This window comes from Drosophila grimshawi, unplaced genomic scaffold, assembly GCF_018153295.1.
Source record: "Drosophila grimshawi isolate 15287-2541.00 unplaced genomic scaffold, ASM1815329v1 contig_44, whole genome shotgun sequence".
Classification (NCBI taxonomy): Eukaryota; Metazoa; Arthropoda; class Insecta; order Diptera; family Drosophilidae; genus Drosophila; species Drosophila grimshawi.
This window is the reverse complement of record NW_025063240.1, coordinates 10834568-10855498: the sequence shown is the minus strand read 5'-3', so window position 1 is coordinate 10855498 and position 20931 is coordinate 10834568. Positions and strand designations below refer to the sequence as shown.

The 20931-nt window shown below is 38.5% G+C and overlaps 2 protein-coding genes across 2 annotated transcripts in view; one reads left to right on the top strand and one right to left on the bottom strand.

The window, feature by feature from the left end:
- The window catches only part of LOC6558297 (zwei Ig domain protein zig-8), a 36202-nt gene extending 24245 nt beyond the window's left edge, over nucleotides 1-11957 (top strand). Inside the window, exons 3-7 of the mRNA XM_032743008.2 lie at nucleotides 2722-2936; nucleotides 5279-5489; nucleotides 8462-8589; nucleotides 9101-9269; nucleotides 9776-11957. Coding sequence (XP_032598899.1) covers nucleotides 2722-2936; nucleotides 5279-5489; nucleotides 8462-8589; nucleotides 9101-9269; nucleotides 9776-10128 — 1076 coding nt within the window. The 3' untranslated portion in view covers nucleotides 10129-11957. The remainder of the gene's footprint in view (nucleotides 1-2721; nucleotides 2937-5278; nucleotides 5490-8461; nucleotides 8590-9100; nucleotides 9270-9775) is intronic.
- Nucleotides 6800-7939, bottom strand: LOC6557883 (antigen 5 like allergen Cul n 1). The gene is made up of 2 exons (XM_001984565.2): nucleotides 7568-7939; nucleotides 6800-7517 (listed from the first exon to the last, which is right to left on the bottom strand). Exons 1-2 carry the CDS (start codon nucleotides 7694-7696, stop codon nucleotides 6885-6887), a joined length of 762 nt encoding a protein of 253 aa, XP_001984601.2. The 5' UTR covers nucleotides 7697-7939; the 3' UTR covers nucleotides 6800-6884.
- Nucleotides 11958-20931: the final 8974 nt, after the last annotated feature.

The following is a 20931-nucleotide window of genomic DNA, read 5'->3' as shown; positions in this document are numbered from 1 at the left end:
AAAATGTACCAACGATGGTGGTCATCATTTTAACATTGGGAGTTATTTTGCATTGATAAGGATTATATATAAATAAATTATTTTATCAGAAACAAAATACATACAACAAAATATTAAATGAATGAAAAGAGTATTAAGGTTTCATTGCAATAGTATTATTTTTCACTTTACTTGTCTGGTTGCATTGAGTTTACTTATTAAGTAGGGAAGACCATTTTGAAGACAGCCGTATACACACACACACATACTTACTCTCTCGCAGAGACACCCCCGCACACACTCCGAAAACACATACAAATACAAATACTAAGCGTTTTATGGCCATTGTTGCCAATGCCGTTTGGCTTCTATGAGCTGAGCTCACAGCTCAGGTCTACTTACGTGTAAAACCCACAGCTCTGTTGTAATCGTGTGCACCATGCAGTTCGTATGAATCGTTTTGTCGTTAGACGTCTGCATCGGATGCCAAAGCTAATTTTACGTGAAATGAGTCCCCAAGCTATGCATCAATGATTCATTATGAGCCGTTGCGGGGGGTTGCCACAGGAGAAAAGCCAGAAACTGCACAGCACGGCATATGCAAATGAGCAATGAGTGCGGTCACGGTTAGGGTTAGGGCTGACGCTGACTGTAACGCTCTGTTGTTCTGGTCATTGATGGCCGCAGTGACCTCTCTACCACAAATCGAATCAATCATAAATTGTCAACGGCTGCCCTTTCTACTCCCCGCACCGAAATCTGTTTGACCCAACTCTGTGTACTTTGTTCGTATACGTAATATTTAAGCTGCTTTTGTGTGAATGCCCATGGTCATTGTTTGACAGCGAACTTAATTGATTTATAGCCTAAATAAAATAAAATATTGTATACATACAACATGGGTTGTCTCTTTAATTAGTGCCATAAATACTATTTATTGTGCCTTACCATTTATTTCAACTGTCCACGTATTGGTCTCATAATGTTGGAATAGGTTTTTTTCTATTAAATTCCAGTTGGAACTGAACTTAGTCAACGACAGTTGCTGGAAAGACCATTGCATAAGAGCAGGCAATAGCATGCTGACTACATTTCCATTTGCGTAGCCGGAGAGGTGGGCATTAAGCCACCTGCCCGTTATTTACTATTTTATAAAAGCAATACCCATATGGCCATCGAGCCAGTGGAGACCTGCTATTTGCATTCACTTCGTTGGAGTGTTTGCCTGGCCATTCGTAGCCTCATCCATTCCTGCTGCACAATCGTCCGGCTAGCCAGCACATTTTAATCCTGTCAAAGGCGTTCTTATAGTGCTTCGGGGGCAGCACTCTTAAAGTTTCATGGAATTTACCAGCTGCCTAACAGCACAGCAACAAATGAGATGTGCCTCAGGCACCTGGACTAAACGACACTTGGCTGCTTGAGTAAACAAGACTCCTGATGCAAGCAAGTAGCACAAATTTGATTGGCATTGGACCACAGAAATGCCATCCTATAAATCAGTTTCGAATTTTGCTTTTAAAACGAGTGCAATTTGAGGTGATCAATTTAGTTGGGAAAAGTACTTTAAAAATTTAAAAGTTCACATCACCATAGTTGAATGTGGGATACTTTAATTAAATTTATCTTATGGAATTGTTGTTGTCTGTAGCTTTCTCTTCAATTTTCCATATGGTTAGCATTCTTTGTGGCACATAGTTTGTGGCTTCTCAATTGTCAAATCTCTTCTGACATTTTGGTTGGAACTTTGTTCATTTGTTATTGTTGTTTCAGTTGTTTATGCCTTTATTGTTGCTAACATTATTTCAGCTCTAAAAAACTTGCACCCTGCTTTTTGCCCTTTTTATGACGCCTCTCAATTTGACATGACCAACTTTATGAGCCTCTCAATTTACCAGCCCGTTTTTTATTTATGCCGCTCTTTGCCTTTGGGCCAAATGAAAATTTCAGTTTACAGCTTTTTGTTGCCATTCCGTTATTTTCATTTTTATTTTTTTTGTTTGTTGTTTTTGGTTTTGTTTTTTGTAGCACAGCATAAACATTAGAACACTTCATAGTCAGCACTCTCGGTACATTATAAAAACCATTGCGTTTTCATTACACAAATGCCGACGCGTCGTGTAATTACAAAATTAGCCCCTGCCAGCGGCCCATAAATGAAATGCACAACAATCGGCAACAAACCGGCAACAACCAGGAACAGCAACAATACGAACTAGAACTGGAACTCCATGAGGGCACACTTGAGGAGTCAGCGAGGCACTGGCAGTTGCCACCGACACTTGAGACCCGGCACAATGACTGTGTCATTTGCGCAATTTTATTTTAAGTTACACAAGCAGAAGGAGAACACAAAATAAATACAGCTAGGTCGTGCGTGTGTGCATGTTCGGGTTGTGTCATCCTTTTAACTTAACTGCAATTAGTATGTATTAAGGTTGAGTTTCGGTATGGCCGTTTCCTGTTTCCGTCCTGATACTTTCTTGAGTTCATTTTGGCGCCATTAACAATGTCCTTGACAGGGCATAGGTCGCCAAGTGTCTGTTGTCCTGCAGGTGGCTTAACTGATGTTATATGTTATATGTTCATTTGAGTACAGACGAAATTGCTATCAAGTCTCGCGTTGAACAGCACTGATGGCTATTCACAGCGCCAATGGAAAATAACGCATTAAGATTTTTTCATTATCCAAGTGTATTTATATACATGTATATTTTGATTTCTCTTTTATGTGTTTTGCAGGCCTTACATTGTGCTACCAGCGGCAATCTGTGAGCAACAACAACAATCACAATAATGCGGATTCAAAGCCAACACATTTGCCACCATTACATTATCCGCACGGCCACAAATGGAATGAGCCCTATTTCGATCTGACAATGCCAAGGAATATAACATCCCTTGTGGGCAAATCCGCATATTTGGGCTGCCGTGTCAAGCATTTGGGCAACAAGACGGTGAGTACGACACTCGCAAAAGATGAAGATAAGCTTTAATACAAATCATAAGATAGCTATCTAGCATGTGTATATAATACAACAGCAGCTTGTCGTAGTTGTAGAGGAAAGCACAGACTGAAGAGATAAAGTAGAAAAACAAAACAATGAAAAAAAAAGCATATGACACAAGTTTGGGTAATCAAAGACAACTCGACTCTGGCTGCGGGGGAGTCTGTTTTAATAATGTTTATTTTTATTTACATTTAATAAACAAAAATGTAGCGACAAGTGTTGGCAATATGCCGACCATCTCAGATAGTTGGTATATAATATTGGCATAGGACACATGTGTGGTGCCTTTGTGTGTGTGAGTGTGTGTGTGTGTGGTGGCCATAATAACAGCTGCTTATTAAATTTACTGTCAGTTTATTATGTAATACGTGACGCTGAAACAATGAACCGAAGTAAGGGCACCCAATACATGCCAACACATGTTGTCCGTGTACCCTGTCCAGATATTGTCATTATTTTTATGGCGTCACTTGATTTCCGACAGCCTAGTACAAAAACTTTGCTTAACGGTCGCATAAGGTACATATACATATTGGGTTGGGTTGAGTTACGGCCCCCTGGTTATATTTTCTGGTAGGCAATTAATGTCTCATTTTCCAAATTTCCACTGACTCGAGGAGAAGCACTTTAAGTTTTGTATATTCTCGCTTGAAGGCTTATTCTGGACAATTACTTAACACAGTATTGAATTTCAGCAATCTAATTAAATTGGTTGCCATGTGAAAGGCTGTCGGGTAATGGACTTCACAACCCAGGGGCTTGGGCGAGTCACGCAGTCAGTCTACCAATGTCCTGACTGACACCGCAGCACAATCTGTCACTGAGCAGGACATGAGCCATAGCATTTAAAGTAAATTCGATGCGATTTAACAATCATACACATCCGTAAACACAAATAGGTACTGCATTGGGCTGTGGTTCACACTTCAGCATTGCGGGCATATTTGCGCACATGCAAAATACACATGCGGCCTGCATGTTATCATGAGAAACGTTGCAGGTGCTCCTCGTTTGGGGCCAGAAGTTGTAAATGCTCCAGCGTTGATTACGTTAAGCGATTTAGCGTTGGTTTTGGCACCCTGGACTGGGGTCATAGATTTCCACGTAACCAAATCCGCTTCCGCAATCAGTAAACTACAGACACACACACATATACACACACTCATCTAGACAGAAACAGTACGACAGAACTGGGGAATGTGAGGCAAGCTTCTCTAGTTAACTGGCGGCTCGTTTTTGGCCAACGGTAAATTTATGTTGCCAGTGCGGCAAAAACTCGGAAAAAAGTTTTTTTTTTTTTTTTTTTGCAGGCTTGGGCTGTTATTGCAGAATTAGACAGACGGCAACTGAAACTGCACAGATGGATGCCTGGCACAGTTGGCTGACTCTGACGCAGTGTCTGTCCATATGCCTGTCTGTCTGTCTGTTTGCCTGCCTGTCTACCAATGTGTACATGTGTATGTGTATTGGTTATAGTAGCAGTTGGCCACCGCATAAACAAGGCGCCCAAGACTTGCCAAAAAGGAGCAGCGCTGAAAAAAAAGAATGAAATATATAAAATTTACAAAATGAAGTGGCCAATGCGGAAAGGAATGTCGAGGTTGAGAGCACGGAAGTATCATTTTCCGGCGCTGTCATGCGTGGCGCACACTAATTTTCAGTTATTTAATATTTAGATTGCGAGCTGCATACCATTTTGGTCTTTGGTGCTGCTGACAGTGAGGTGGACACCGAGTCTAACCAAAACATTAGCCACCAAATTGACACAAGTTTTTTCCTAGCTCAATCAAAATGCAAATCAGCGTTTAGTGGCCAAGGAATCTGCTCAAAAGGCACTTAATGATGTATTCAAACAATGTTATTCATTCTCTTTAACATATAAAAGCAGTAAAAGCCAATTCAAATGTAGATAAAATCGAGTTATATTAATTTATATGCTTATAGTTAGAGGAGGACTTTAAATAAATGGATTCCTATTTGTATAATTTAGAGTGTTTCAAAATCACAACTATTTAATTTTAACTTTAAATGCTATATTATACTACAGGTCAAACCATGATCAAAATTCGATGGTCTTTGAACATCGGATTAGTTTTGAAAAGTGCAGTTAGTTCAATATTTCAACCATGTTTAACAATAAACTGTTATAGTCTAACATTTATTCTTGAATCTATATTATGAATTAAGCAGTATTTCGTAAATTACAATTTCCCGGATCCCTATGCTTCTTATATATATATATATATATATATTTAACCCTAAGACATAATTCGGATCTTAATCCACAGGTCGCCTGGATTCGGCATCGCGATCTGCACATTCTCACTGTGGGCACATATACTTACACAACGGATCAGCGTTTTCAGACCTCTTATCATCGCGATATTGATGAATGGACATTGCAAATCAAATGGGCCCAGCAGAGAGATGCTGGCGTTTATGAATGCCAAATATCAACCCAGCCGGTGCGCAGCTATTCGGTCAATTTGAACATTGTGGGTGAGTGGAAACAAAAAATTGTGTCATATTATGCTCCATATATGTACACACATAAAACCCGAACTTTTAAATATATACACGTATATCTGACAAGACAACGACTGCAGGGCTTCTGCGATTTTTCAACTGCTGCTGGGGCTGCCAGCGATTTCATAATATTTTGCCACGTTATTCATTTATATTATGTGCATATTCATGCAATTTGCAAAAGTGTAAATTATGCACACTTGACAATCTCGCAATAAAACTACGCAAAAACAGCAGCAGCATCAACAGCTGCGAATATAAAATAAATGGACATCACTTGGCAGGTGGGAAAGGGTGACAGAGTTGGGCGAAATTTTTTGTTGGCTTTCCAAATATATGGGAAAAATTGAAGCGCCAGCGAAAAGCGGAGAAAAGCTACCGTGGTCAAAATGATATTGAATATTATGGATAGATCTGTGATGAAATTGGATCTACCCTACTGTGAAAATATCAAAACAAAAGCTGTTAAATCGATTCACATTCTGATTTATCTGTTTTCATATGAAACAAGATCACCGAAAAATCTGCGTCTGGTGCATGTTGGAGCCTGTTGATTAAACCATTTTCGTTTTATTCATACTTCAGAATTTCGCACAAAAAAAAATTGAAACTATCGTTGAAAAATTTATTTTTCATTATCTAATTTATAATTTTTTACATATATTTTAAACAGTCCAAAATTGGTTTTGTTAAGTACTTAGAGCAAATATTTTGATTACAATTTTACATATTTTTTTACTATAATTTATACTTTTTTTTATTTCATGTTCTTTTTTGTGTTCTGTATCTTACACCCAACATTCACAAACCAGATATTATTGATGAGGAGACGAGCAGCCTGATGCAGCAATATTACAACGATGACGCATTCTACATTGCCGCGGATCGGGTTTATCAGTCGAGTGATGACGAGTTTGCTGGCATGTTTGGACCCATCCAGACTGTTGCGGGTTTGTTGAGAAATGTGACACAACAGCAAATTCAGATAGTTACAGTTGGAGGAGCTGTTACCTGATTATTGTCAAGCATGCATTCATGATATTTTTTTTAAATATTTTTTTTTTTCATATCTTTCGCGTCAGACTTATGCACTTTTCAGTCAAGTCGTTTAGTTGGGTGCAACTGGGAGAGCTGTAGAGTCAAGTGTTTTTGGTTAGGGAAACGTTTTTCTCGCTCATAACGAACAAAGTGCCTTCCAAAATACTTTTTTTGGGTAACTTGTCCGCTTGTTAGTTTTGACATTTTACTTTGCATACTTTTTTCATAGAAAATATTGTGGCACAAATGTTGCAGTCAAGTTTAATTAGAAACCAAGAAGAAACTTTCCAGATTGTTTGAAAGGGAATACTCCAGATTATTATTAACATTTTAGTCGCTTATATCAGTCAGCATCTTGCATAGTTTTGGATAATCTTCGCTGATCCCATGGGGACAATTCTTGTCTGCAAAAGTGCCCTTCTTATAGATTGGCGCCATCGCTTCAATCCGATTATTATAGTAGCAGATTAGTACAAATCGACTGGCAGCCCGGTCAGAATAATCCGCCGCTGCACAACCCACAAATTGGTTTTCGTCATTCAGTATATTCCTGATCTCATGGACTTCATTTCCAAATAAATGGCCCTGAGCAAGCTTATAAACCTGATGCGTCCACTGCTCCACTTGGGCAGTAAGTTTCTCAGAGTTCGGTGATGGCGTGTAGCTGGGAAGAGATTGTGTATCCAGTAAATTTGAGCCATAGTTAACAGCCGGATCTGGAAAGTTGGTCACGGCCATGCAGTACCTGAACATTGACTGCAGGCATCGTTTCACATGATACTCGGCTATCAGAGCCAGTTTTGAATGCCATTTCAACTCTGGCATGTGACTAGCCATAGGTAGACCAATGATGGTTCCGGCTGCCACATCCTCACGATATTTGTTGTGTATTTTGAGCAGGTAATTCCTATACATCTGCATGTTGACCAGCACGTGAGTATGCATGCAACTACTATGAAAAGTCTATAAAGGAATTAAATAATATTTCTTGTGCCAATCATATCAACTCTTACCAAATCATTCTCACAACCTAGATGCTGCAATCCATGGCATTCAGTCATATTGCAGAAATCTATAGCCAGACAAAATTCTGTACCCTCACAGAGCAAAAATAGAGCAACAACAAATTGCATTCGATGCATTCCAACTGTTGACCGCAAACGAACTGAAATTTGTAGCCAGGCGTGAGTGGCTTATATTGAGAATATGTGATCCAATCAAGATCTGCAAGTGTTTTACAACAAAGGGAATTATGGTTTTCGTTCCACATCAGTCAATTCGTAAATTAAGTATTTCCTATTTAGTCGTATTACATTTCTTTGTTGGGACTGTGTATACAAAAGTTAGTTAATTTGTCAGTCAAATAGAAGAATCACATTTGAAATATTTTCAAAATTAACCTTGATTACGACTAAGCAATTACACAAATTAATTTACTTTGGAATTATTTTGGGCACGTATAATTTTAACGAACAAACGTTAGCAAGTGAATGGAGTTTTGTTAAATACAGCTCTCTTTAGTCATCTTAGTTTTTCATTGCTCATTTCGCAGTCATCATGCGAAAACTGTTCATTTTCTTGTCTACTGATTGCAGCATGAGCGAAAACAATGTCATGTTGCTTTAGTGGCATCCACAACAAAATGTAAGAGTTAGGAGAAAAAAATGTCAGTGGCCGAAATGACAGAAGGCCGGAAATGACCAGTTAAGAATGAGCCAACTTGGGGCAGGTGCTAATAAATTCCAAGTTTATACGCTATTGTGTGGCTAGTTTACTTATTTTATAAAGTCACGTGGGTTGGAATTTTGTAACGATGATTTGCTGATTCGATTGGGCAACTCATTTCTCTTTCAGTCGTCTGTATGCATACAAGGACTCATGAATCTTTTCAACTACTTATTTTGCAGTTCCAACAGCAACGATACTCGGCGGACCCGACCTCTATGTGGATAAGGGCAGCACCATAAATCTTACATGCATCATCAAATTTAGTCCGGAGCCACCAACACACATTTTCTGGTATCATCAGGATAAGGTGAGCATCGTATCAGAATTCAATCAATTTATGAAAATGACGGGAAAGAAAAAAAAGTCGCTTTGTATATAAATTTAAATTTTTCTTTGCGCCTCAAATTATCTTGCAATAATTGAGTTTTGCCCTCGCACAAAAGGGCGCTGAAAAATCAGAGAATCCACACCCACGATTCACAGCACATGCACTCAAACTCAGAGTGAAACTCATACTCATACCGTAGCACAAGGTTCAGCCAATTGCCGCTGGATAAGCGTTTCAACTTTTACGAGCGCTGGGCGCATCTCGTGTTCACGCTTTTGTTTACGCTGCGTATACGTAGCGTATTTAATTTAAGCTTTTATGATTATGAGAAAACATGCTTTTGCATTTAGCTGCCTTCCCCTTGACTACTTGGGTGTTGCCAGGTCGCCCTACCACATGCCGTCTGCTAACCGTCCCCACAAATTCCTTTTTCAAGGCAAAGTTTACTGCGAAAATGTTTTAATACTTACCCACATATTTATTTACACAGGTGCTCAGCGAGGAGACTGCGGGTGGTCGTTTGAAATTTAAGACCATTAAGTCGGAGGAGACCAAATCAATCCTCCTCATCTACGATGCGGATTTATTGCACTCAGGCAAATACTCATGCTATCCATCGAATACAGAAATTGCCAGTATACGCGTCCACGTTCTCCAGGGTGAGTATACCGCGAATATGGGGAAATAGTCCAAATAGTTACTTGCATGCATGTGGGGCTCTGTGCCTGAAGTGAGCTTAAATTCTCAATAATATGGTGGTAATGGCTAGCAAATAAACTGAGAAATTGAATTAAACAGAAGCTGTCAACTTGCAGATGCAGTTGGAGGGCTTCCAACTCTGATAACTGCATGAAGAGCATTTGCAGCTACTACTTGACCTCTTTGGTCATGTACGCATATGTAACTGAAGAATGGAGGACACACTTAACATTGAGGTGGGACGAATGCTGTGCAATTTTTCATAGCTTGACAAACTTTATGCATTTTTGAACAACAACTTTAGTGAACTAACCGCAACAGGAATAAGTGCTCTGGGGGCTTTGTGGTTGGTTTGGGGTCGGTGTGGGGTCTGGCTGAATGTGTTTGCAGAAAAGTCCAACAAATTGTAACTCATTTATGCCATGTCTGCATTAATTTCTCTTCTGTGTTTGCTCATTTTGCACAGGCGAGCGACCCGAAGCAATGCAAACGAATGCAGCGCCAGCTGCTGTTGCACTGGCCTGGACCTGCCACACCAAACAGGCAACACAGGCAGTCAAAGTAATTAGCACAATGGTCGCGGTATTTGTATTGTTGGAGGCCTGCTGCACTCTGTTGCTCCAGGGATCTGGCGGTGGAACAACCGGAGGGGGAGGAGAAGAAGAAGAAGCAGGCGATAGAGTAGCTCGACTTGAGCAGAGTCAAACGGCAGAGGCGAACAACAGCAGCAGCATCTGCGATAGCGTTAAGCAAGCTATCCAGCAGACAACGTCAACGTCATCCGACCATGTCAATACAAGTAGGACAACTGAACGGTGATAAATTAAAGCTGCACAGTTTGCCAGCACCACGGAAATGCCACCGCCAATGCCGCAGCCAAGTCAGCGAATGTAACTAAGTGGCCAGCCCGCTGGAGAGCTATCAAGATGTGAAGCCTGGCTGTCGCACAAATGATGCAATGCAGCAGCACCAGTAACAGCATCAGCAGCAGGAGGATGAGCAATAGTAACAGTGATAATGACAGTGGCAGCACCCGAGAATAATACCACCAAAAACTGGTTAGCTAATTATGCTAATGATGAGCGGCTTTAGATGAGGCTTCCTTCGATGTTGTTGGTGCTTCTGCTGCTGCTGATATTGATATTGCTCCTGGTATACTCTCTAAGTTGTAAGTAAGTCAGTGTGTAGTTAAGTGGGTTGGGTTTAGCTGAGCTCGGGGCAATACCAGCTATGTACATAGTACTCTTACCTAAACTTATATGCCCACAGTAAGTTCATAGTAAAAACATATACTAAAATGAAATCATATAGTTGATATATTCGCAAACTCTGTAAGCGTAAAGAAACTTACCAATGGAATCTCCAATTGTTTAGGGCATGTTGCAATATTTTCATATATATTTAAACATTATTTAGCCTAACTTGTTGTATATATCGTTTGTTGTTTATACTCAGCATCAATTATACTAAGTTTTATAATAATCAACTGTATTTTTAAGACCTAGCTAATAATCAATGTAAATATTAACGATTATCTATTCTGAGGCAGTTAACTTCGATTATGAATTTTTATACATACATATATTTTTTATATTTTTTCACAATGTTCCTATAAGCATCTTATATTTCTTAAAGCTTTTCCTATGCCAGATTACTTGAAAATCAACAACTTTTAAGGAAACCAAGTCATTTCAAGTCATTAGTTTTCTTGTCATTTCGTTTGGAATGCGTTTTATATGTACTTTTGGTGTTAACTGTTGGGTTACTGCCTCTGTCTTTGGCAGGATTTCTAAATTGTTATGCTTATCTCCTTCTCCAAAAAATGTCATTCGCCTGTCATGAGTATCTCATAAAGTATCAAGGACATTTTGCCCAGTACCAAACTTTGCAGTTAGTTGTTAGTTTGTGCTCGGAACTTCTATTTCAGCATGCCCGGCTCCATTTCCCAAGAAAGCTGCAACTCACTTTGCCATTGCCTGTCAACAAAATATTTGCATTTCCATTTGCCAAGCTGTCCACTGAGGTATAGCGCCCAAGGCTTCAGTTAGTCTGAAAACATTTCGACCGGTTTCCGCCTGGGTCGATAACACATGGTTGCACAGGTACTCCATTTCCCAAGGCGTCTTCCTGCACCTCTGCAAATTGTTCACCCAGCGCTTGGCGCCGTTTAATGTGTCACATTTAAAAATGCATGCGACTGTCCACTTTAATGGGCGGACGACTATTAAATATCATGACCATTTGCCAGACAGGGCTGGACATTTAACTGATCAAAATTGTAAATAAAGTTGCATGTATGGTACGTATAAATTAACTCTGCTGTATTTAACTGAATGTGGTAGGAATATGTAAATGTATGTTCGCAAAGGGAAAACCATGTGCAGTCATAAATATTAATGTTAAGAATTAAAAATTATAAATGTATGCCAGCGAAATTAGTCGCGACATATAAATGAATGTTTAATGAGTAAATGAATGTTACTATAAACATTACGCAGATCACGAAAACCAAACATAATAACAACAACAATAATTGCAGTTAAGAGCAAAGAGTACATATATTGTGTGTGTAATACGTATGTATAAAAGTTAAGTTGAGTATTATAACCAGACATAATAATAACAATGAAATAAAAAAATAAAATTACAAAAAAAAACTACGCGCATATATAAATGAGATGATGATTATGACGAGGATGTTTTGTTGCAAACAAAATGAAAACACATTATAATTGTAATTATGATTATAAAGTTGTTTTTAGTGTTTAAGTCAGTAGCGCCAGCTGAGCGTTAATAAGCATTAGGATTAACTATGTTTATGAATAAAAGCGGCAAACATTTAAATAAAGTTTTTAGTTATTATGAAAATGATATATACAAAATACAAACAAACTCTGGTCTTTCTTTCTTCCCACTGATAATTTAAGCGTAGGGCTAAAAAAGTTATAATAAATTGCATCTACGTTGCGTATGAGTAATATAAACAAAATGGGACCAAACTCAGACTGGGCGCGTTGTGCCTAAAAGATTTATGCAAATATTTGGCACAGTCCCATTAGGACTCTTGCATTTTCCCAGAAAAACATTTTAACGGGCTGTACACAATAGACAAACCAAACCGTTAGAAGGGGTCCTGTTGCGGAGGCATTTTCATTTTTCAGCCTAATAAAGAAGAAGCCGAAAGTATGAAAACTTTTGACTGGACTCAGCGGGACGTCGGAGACTAGGCCAGTGTATGTGGTATGCGCATAAAATGCTGTCCCCTGTGTTTCCTGCACAGGCCATGTGTGAGTTCTAGCGGTATGGCATCAAAAGCCGTTAGCATAAAAGTTTATTATATGACAAGTAAGTACATATATTTGTATTCAGCTATGTGCTGAGCTGTACTCCGCTCCACAAGGCAAATAACGGCAATATCATGCCAAAAGTTTAATAGCGCAAAACGCGTCAAGGCGAATTGGCTGGAAACCGTAAGAAACAGCCGAGAACACTCAACGCATATGAAGCGTAAAGGTTTTGCCACTAAGAACAAGGAAACGGATACACCAAATAAAACCACGTAACGAAGTACGACGAAAATAGTGTACTCTTTAATTTCGTTATCCAGATTCTATAAAACCCCAAGGAGCTCAAATAGATGACATACCTTTATTTAGAGAAAATTTAGAAATTGTTTCAGATTAAGATATTATTGTTCATTGTTTTTGTAATTCATTATTTTGTATCAGACTTACATTAATCATCATAATGGACTTAATTATATCACAGTTGCCCAACATCAAAGTGCCGTTAAATACTGATCGAATTTATATATAGCTATTGACTGCTCCATGACATGTTCTTACTTACTTACTGACTTAAAGAGCATACAAATATGTTTCAGACCACCTACTGTCTTGGCAATTGCCAAGTGGTCCTTTTAATTGCACATTGCTCAGGGTTCAAATCACAGCTGTTAGTTGGCAGGTCTGGCAATTTCAGATGAAAGCTAGAATGTCTGAGGAATGTTTGCCAGCTGGCTCGACAGGCAATTGACAAAGGCAAAATAAATTATCATCATTGTGACATTTTCATTTGTCAACGTAATTTGCTTTGAATCGCATTTTTTTGCGATAGAACGCGCCCGCGCCTGAAAGCACACTACAATTTGAGACGAGGAATGTCCTTTTGTGCCTGGCTGGCAAGTGGGCCAACATTACAGGGGCCTTTGACAGTGGAATGATGTGTTTTCGTTTCGTTATGGCTGGTAAATAGCAGGGTGCCTTGAATATTGCTCTTATTATTGCCATATATATTTTTAATGTGAAAATATGATTTGATTTTATACATTTATTTCTTTGCATTTGTCGCTCGCCATCTGCAATTTATTGGAGCTGTTGCCAAGTCAAAAATATTCGATTTTGATTCCCTTTTGAGCTGTGCGTATATAGAGAACATAAATCGACTTATGTGCCTCATGTGAAAAATAACAAACGCAAAACAGCATACACACAAGTCTAGGGGCACAGGTTTAATATTAATGTTTGTGTGTCGCTGAAAATCCACTACATAATTTATTGACATGGCATTACAGTGTCCCTGGCAAGTACTGTGCGACGGGATGCCAAATGTTGCCCGTCCTTCACCTGCCTGCTAGAGTATCGTACCACATTTGTATCTGCCCTTCAATTTGCTTGTGTGCGGCAGGCTGGTGTGTGTGGTTTGTGCAATGATCAACTGCGTTGTCAAAGCAAATGCCTGTGGCGTCCGTCCATTGTATGCTCACAGCCTTTAAATGCTGCAATGGACATTTCGATGCATCTACAAAGCGTTTTTTTTTTAATTTATCCAATATATGTCATCGATTTGCGAAAGCAATTTGAATGCATATTATTATTAAAAAAATATCTCATAAAGATGGAGTGAATTAGTTTCTAACATGAATGAAATCAAACACAAAGTAATTTAAATTTATGCGTCAGCAGCTCGTAAATGCTTCTCAAAGTAATGTAGTTCATAAAAAATGTATAAAATACCATTAGCCAGAGTATATATATAATTTATTTAAATAGAAATGAATAATGATTAAAATCTTATCTGTTTGAAACACAAATGGTTCGATGTAAGAAATCGTAATCTATGTTAATTTATTTTAATTGTTGAAAGCTCATTTGTACCTGCTAGTCTCATTAGCACACACGCTCAAAGAAATATTATAATAATTATTTTAACATCCGCTTGTGCTCAGCGCGACGCTCCTCAATGAGTTTTTTCTTTTTTTCTTTTTTGGCCAAATTGTTTCGCATATAATTTACACATGTAATGAAATTTCTGTGGTTGTTCGTGCATGCAAAAACCTACCTAAGCACAGACCCTGGGCGCCAGATATTCGGCAATTTTTCATTCTTCATATTAATTATTTTTCATGCGGTATACGCACAAAAAAATGAGGCAAAAAAACAAAAGAAAAAGCCAAAACTTTGTGGTTTGCGCATAATTAAATTTGTACATTGGGAGTATTTAGCGAAAACAATGTATGAGATAGTTGTATGCTTCATAGTAATGCGTTTTGATTAGAAAATCGTTTTAAAATTGTTCCAGTTGTTGTGTTTTTGGTTTTGTTTGTATAGTTGGTATTTGCTTGTATTTTCATTTGCGTCGCGCTAAATGCGGTCACTGTTGACCGAACCCCTATTTGTGTGAATGTTTGTATCAGGAATATACACACATTCATCCATACACACAAAAAGCCGTACAAATCCTTCTGGGTGAGGATTGGTTTTTGAACATGTTCAACATTGTTTTAGCTGCTGTTGTTATTTTTGTAGCTGATGCTGTTTGTAGCAGTTTTTGTTGTTATTGTTGTTGTTGTTGTTGTTCTCACACATGCTCATAAAAGGGCACATAGACCGAAAATTGTTGCTTACTTTTTGCACACTTTGTGCTGTCACTTTTGCGGTCATACTTGTCTTGTTGTTGTTGCTCTTATACAGCCGTCCTAATGCAATTTGTCATTTTCAAATTTTAGTTCTCCAGCCTTTTTTGTAACCATAAATCAGAGTTGCTCTTAAATTGCAGTATGAATATAGTTTTGATGCAATAAATTTAAGCTCAAATTGTTTATTTACATGCTTACGAGATTGTTGAGAAATTGCTCGATCCTTCTTGGAGCTGGCTATTTTTGCCCAATTGCTTGGCTCACTTACGTTCACTCGATGCAGTCGATGCATTCACTGTGAATGAATAAATTCCAATTAATTCCTATATATGTGCACACATTTATTGGAATTTAAACTGAGTGCGCCCATTGACACTACGCTACAGGAGCCATTGTTTGCTTCCTCAGTGGCCACTTAAGTTAAATACGTTTTTATGAGTCATAAGCTCGAACTCCAAGTGCGAGAAGTAAGGGAGAATGAAATCCGTTTATGTTTTTGTTATTATTTTGTAAGGCACTTTTTCAGTATACTTTTATGCGTCAAGGCGCTCAAGTTGTGACTTTTCGCACATCCTTTTGCGCCATCCTTGCGACTGCATAATTTTCTGAAATATTTCGTCGGTTTTATTTTGCATGATTTACTCTGATTCCTACATGCACGTCCCAGCATCATATTCTCATCTGCGCGCTGGTCTCCAATGTTTCTTTGTTTGTGTGTGAGTGTATGTGTGTGTTGGCGGCTTTGCTCCGCTTTGGTAGTTTTATCACACACTTGACCCATAAATCAAACATGTGTAAATGTTTTCACTTTATATGCACACTCATACATATCAAATATTTTCGCCGCCTTCTGTGTAAATCATAAGAGTCGCAACAGAATCAGGAATGGAATGAGTACAAGGTCCTTTCTTCTCTTCCGTGCGTGTAAATGAAGCAGAGAGGCGTGTAAAATATGCCGCAAATAGCTATTTGCCTGTTATATTCTAGCTGTTGGGCTATTTCACTTCATATTTGCAGCTTTTTTCATTGTTGGCCGCTTGCCAATCCCTTTTGACGAGTGCCTGACATTCTGGCGGCTTGTCATTCTATTTGGTATGATTTTTATTGGCTTAGTGAGTGCGACCACTATAATAATACAATCGCGCAAGCTTATGAAGTTGCCTACATCAATTTCTGAATACCAAGGTTTATCTCGCTCTAAATATAAATCAGTTCGCATTGAAGCCTGAAATAATACTACAAATATTTGTAGAAGCAAACAAATTCAGCATTTCAACAGATTCTAAATATATTTGACTCGAAATTTAAATTTATTGACCAATTTTAATTAGCATGCTTATTGCATATCAGATTAATTTCACATCACAAATTGCAGATTGTGCGCTCATCTGAAAACCTATTAGTAAAGTAAATTTTGATATTGTGTTAATAAATATTATTGAACGAAAATTCATTGTAATAATATTTTAACGTATGATATTTAGTGAATGGAAATGTATATCAATTACATCAATTGATTCATTTTATAATCCATCACAGTGCTCGGTAAGTTGATTCTCAAAAAATGTGCAACGTCACCTCTTTTTCGTATCAATTGTAGCAGACGGTGCGGTAAAAGTTGTGTGCACTTTGCCCGATGACCTCCTGGTGGATGCAAGCAAATGACAACTGGGGAGGGGGAGAGGCAGATGAGAGTTTAGGTAACAACTTTTTCCATTTTATGCATGAAAGCCTTTTAAAATGTAATTTTTGCCTAATTAGCAAGAAACAAAGAACCGTTTCGTCAGTCTGGGTAATGTTTATCCCCCTCTGTCTGTCTGTCTTTCTAAGTGTACTCCGATTTTGAGTCGCGGGCGGTTGTCCAAAATCTAATTTGCGACTTAACAGCTACTCAGTCCGTGCTGAGGCCAAGGATAAGAAAGCTGAAAGCCGAGCAAAGAGGACAGCTGACAGCCGAGAAGTTGTGGCCTTGAGAGTGAATGCCTTAAGTGGCCTTAACTTGAGACATTAGCTGCGACAAAGTGGTGGCACTCCCGTGCTGGCAACTCGAGTGATATATTAGAGGGTTGTCTCCCAGTCTTGCTTCTGTATTCATAATCCTTTGAGGCGTATCCTGCATGCGTAACCATAACAGCAATGAGAATTTCATATTCGCACGTAAAGAACACATTGAGTGGCGGCCAGCCCCCTGTGTTGTCATGCTCACACTTCTTTGACTGGGCTACTAATACGCGTCCAGCTTGCTCGAGCATGCCGCTGGTAACTCTTCTCACTTGTGGTCCCAATATCGTGCTGTATTAAATAAAGGAAAACATTTCTTTCCGCGTGACTAAATACCTTTCACTTGTTGTCAGAAGCTACCACGCCTAATGTACACCGCCCACCACTTGGCTATGTCCTTTTTATTAATCGCGTGTCGAGTTTCATGCGTTCGTCATATGAAAGAGAGTTTTAGTCGTTTGTGTTCTTTTCTTTTTTTATTTATTTTTTTAACGTGGAACATTGTATGTGTTTGTATTCTGTTATAGTTGTTGCTGTCTTTAGCTGCTACCTGGTGAGCTAATTAAAAATTATAATTAATTGCATTTGTTTTGCGCACAAGTCGCCTGCCTGCCTGCCTGCCTGCGTGTGTGTGTGCGGATGTCTTTCGGGTGTGCCCAGCATATCTTGGGAAATTCATCTAAGTTCTTGGTGCTTGCTACGCTCAGCTTTGTTCCGCTCCGTTTCGGGAGCAGCACATTAAGCTTATTAAATTCACAACGAATTTGTTGAATTAAGCGACTTTCATCATTTGTACACACATGCATTAAGTTATTAAATGTTTGTTGGTGGCTAAATGAAATAACAAAATCGACAACAAGAAGAACATTATGTATTTTAAACCATAAGCCAAGATGTTAAGCGGCGATTAGCTGATGTTACCGTTATGCTATATTCTTATTAAAAATCATAATTAAAATGCCGACTGCTGACATTGAAGTGTAGGCCTTCCCGTCCCTATCTATAGCTGTTCATCTTGGCCCGGTCATAAATATTCATAAATTGCTCCTGTTCTGGTATAACTCATTTCACCTGCCATTCAGTGGGCAAAGGAAGTTTTCGTAATTAATATGAGGCACTGACAACAAATTAATAATAAGAGAATTGATGATGATAGTTGATAGCCGAATACCCTGCTCGGGTAACAGATGACACCTGATATCATATCATAGACTGGTCATGCAGGAAACCTACACTTTTCGGATCTGTTCACAAATGCTACTTTAATAATTAATTTAAGTATTTGGTCCAATTGACGATTATGCGGCGAAAGCATAGAAAAGTATTTCATGCCGCAAATAAACTCTTAAAAACTGCTTTGGTGTAGTTTTAAAGTGAATATTTATTTTGCTTATTACATTTATTTGTTTGCAGAAATATATATTTATCTCTTCCGTAATTTTTTGTATATTGTCAGTACCACTCGCAGTTAATGTCATTGTTTTATTTTCGCAGCGATTAAGCCTATCATTAAAAAAGTACTACGATGTCAGCATTTCTATAAAATACAACACATATTAATGGAAAAAAGTATTATTTCGCATTGATTTATGCTGTGTAAGTTTGCTGATCAATGGCAAATAATAACTCAAATTACTTTAACAGTTGCAGCATTAATGAGAACATACTGTGCAATTAACAATGAGCCATAAAATATGACATACAATTTACAATTGCAATTTAACTTGAATGACAGCTGGATGTGACAATTTTTTATTTGTTAATTTTATTGCACCTTTCCGGGTGAGAACAGTCACAAATCAATTAAATTATTTTAATTATAATTATTTGCTATTATTATTGCACTGCGAAAAAGTGCTGACAGCGAAATTTGCGCCAAGGCTTTGCCTCTCCATTCATTTCCACTTCCACTTCCAAAATCGCCATCATCATCGTTGCAGGAATTCAGAAATAACTAAGAAAATGCTTACAACGCCCTTTATTTCCTGGCACCGTGTTAATTATTTCCGCTGAGGCTGTAAGTTTTATTTATTGTATTATGCGTGAAGTGTTTTGCAGGCAGTATATTGCTTCAAAGAGAGAGAGAGAGAGAGAGAGAGGGAGAAAGAGATAGAGAGAGAGCGAGAGGGAGAGTAAGAACAAGAATGATACTGCCAAATATGCATGCACTTCGCTCAAATTTTGACGCAAATTGTATTTAATTAAAATGAACAGTTGGCTCAATTCTGTTGAAGCTGTATTTCTACCTCTTTAATGAATACTGAACAATTGCCAATTTGGATGTTATTCGCATTTATTAATAAGACAAAGCCCAAAATTGAATGGCAATTCCAAGAAAATCAACACAAAAATGATTATCAAGTATCAAACTCTGCCCATTCGAAATTTAAATTTCAAATGCGCTTGTTAATAAATCATGACGATTTCCGCGATTGGGAGAATTAGGTCAGCAGCTGTTGGCTGATTGATATGCTTATAATACTCATACCAACGACCGGGATTTTCTGGCAATCTTCTAACAAAATGAACGAAAATAAAAATGCCAGCAACTCAGCATCGTAAGGCAGTTTCGTAATTGACGTTGATCGACAGTTGCCATTTCTGCGCTATATTGAAATAATTTATTGGCTCGCCTTGGGCTCGCCTGTTTCGCTGCCAGCCCAATCATTTATTCATTCATTAATTTTTGTTTGTTTTATGTTAATTTATTTATTGCTGACAGCCTCCAGCTACCAAGCCATCCGGCCACCTGGCCACCTGGCCACCTGGCGGGCTAATTACGTATGCCTCCGTGTACGCATTAATTTCCTTTTTTTTTCTTGTCAAGGAAACTGCAAAAGGAATTAGCTCATACGAGTACTCGCTGGTGACATTTGACATGTTGCTTTTTGATTGACGCACGCAATAAATGTATTATACATATATATTTACAGTTAATTTGCCTAATTATGCCTCGCATTCGTTGTTGAATTTGTTCGCCTTATCAATTTGAATACTGGCAAACTTATCACTTTTGGCAAAAGTCAATTGGGGCAGCCTTGGCCTTTTCTGTATTGCGTATTTTAATTAAAGCACGTACATAACGCAACGTCACGCAGAGACGCAGATGGGCGGCATTGGGTTGGCAGCATGCATGCAGCAATTAAAGCCAAATAATGGAAACCAGCAACGCATACAAAATGTAAATGAATGGCGGAATGGTAAAATGCTAACAAGGCGACGACTGCCGGCGACAATGGTTCCTGGTTATTGCATTGCGTATACGCCTCGAGGTGCGTTTTCTATATTCCAGTTATTTTCCTACTTTTGCATTTGCTGTCGTTGTCCGTTGTCCGTTGTCCTCTCTTTCTTCTCGTTATTTTCCTTCCTTTTTTATTATTTTTTGCACGGCTGGTCACGCGCTCAAAGTTCGACGCATGTGCGCCGAAAAAAAAGTTGCGCAATTGCTATGCTAACAAAATTTTCGTCAAGCAGCTTGAAGGTTTTTAAAGACAATTGTTTTGGAAAGATTTTCGATTCAAGGTGGTGACATTAGTTGAAGAAGGAGAGAGATGGAGCACTACTTAACCTTGCTTAATTATGCTAATTTATGCGAACAATCAGTGCACAATAGGCAGACAAGTGACAATAAGAGAAACAACAAGAGCTCACTGCTGGGCGTGCCTGGGGCCAAAATAAGAGAGACATACACATACACTCTGGCG

What these genes read in the sequence shown, in the direction of transcription:
- LOC6557883 (XM_001984565.2), bottom strand. Translation starts at nt 7,696, where the DNA reads ATGCATCGAATGCAATTTGTTGTTGCTCTATTTTTGCTCTGTGAGGGT. An exon ending in TAGGTTGTGAGAATGATTTG is followed by an intron (nt 7,518 to 7,567) that starts GTAAGAGTTGAT and finishes ATTCCTTTATAG; the next exon opens with ACTTTTCATAGTAGTTGCAT.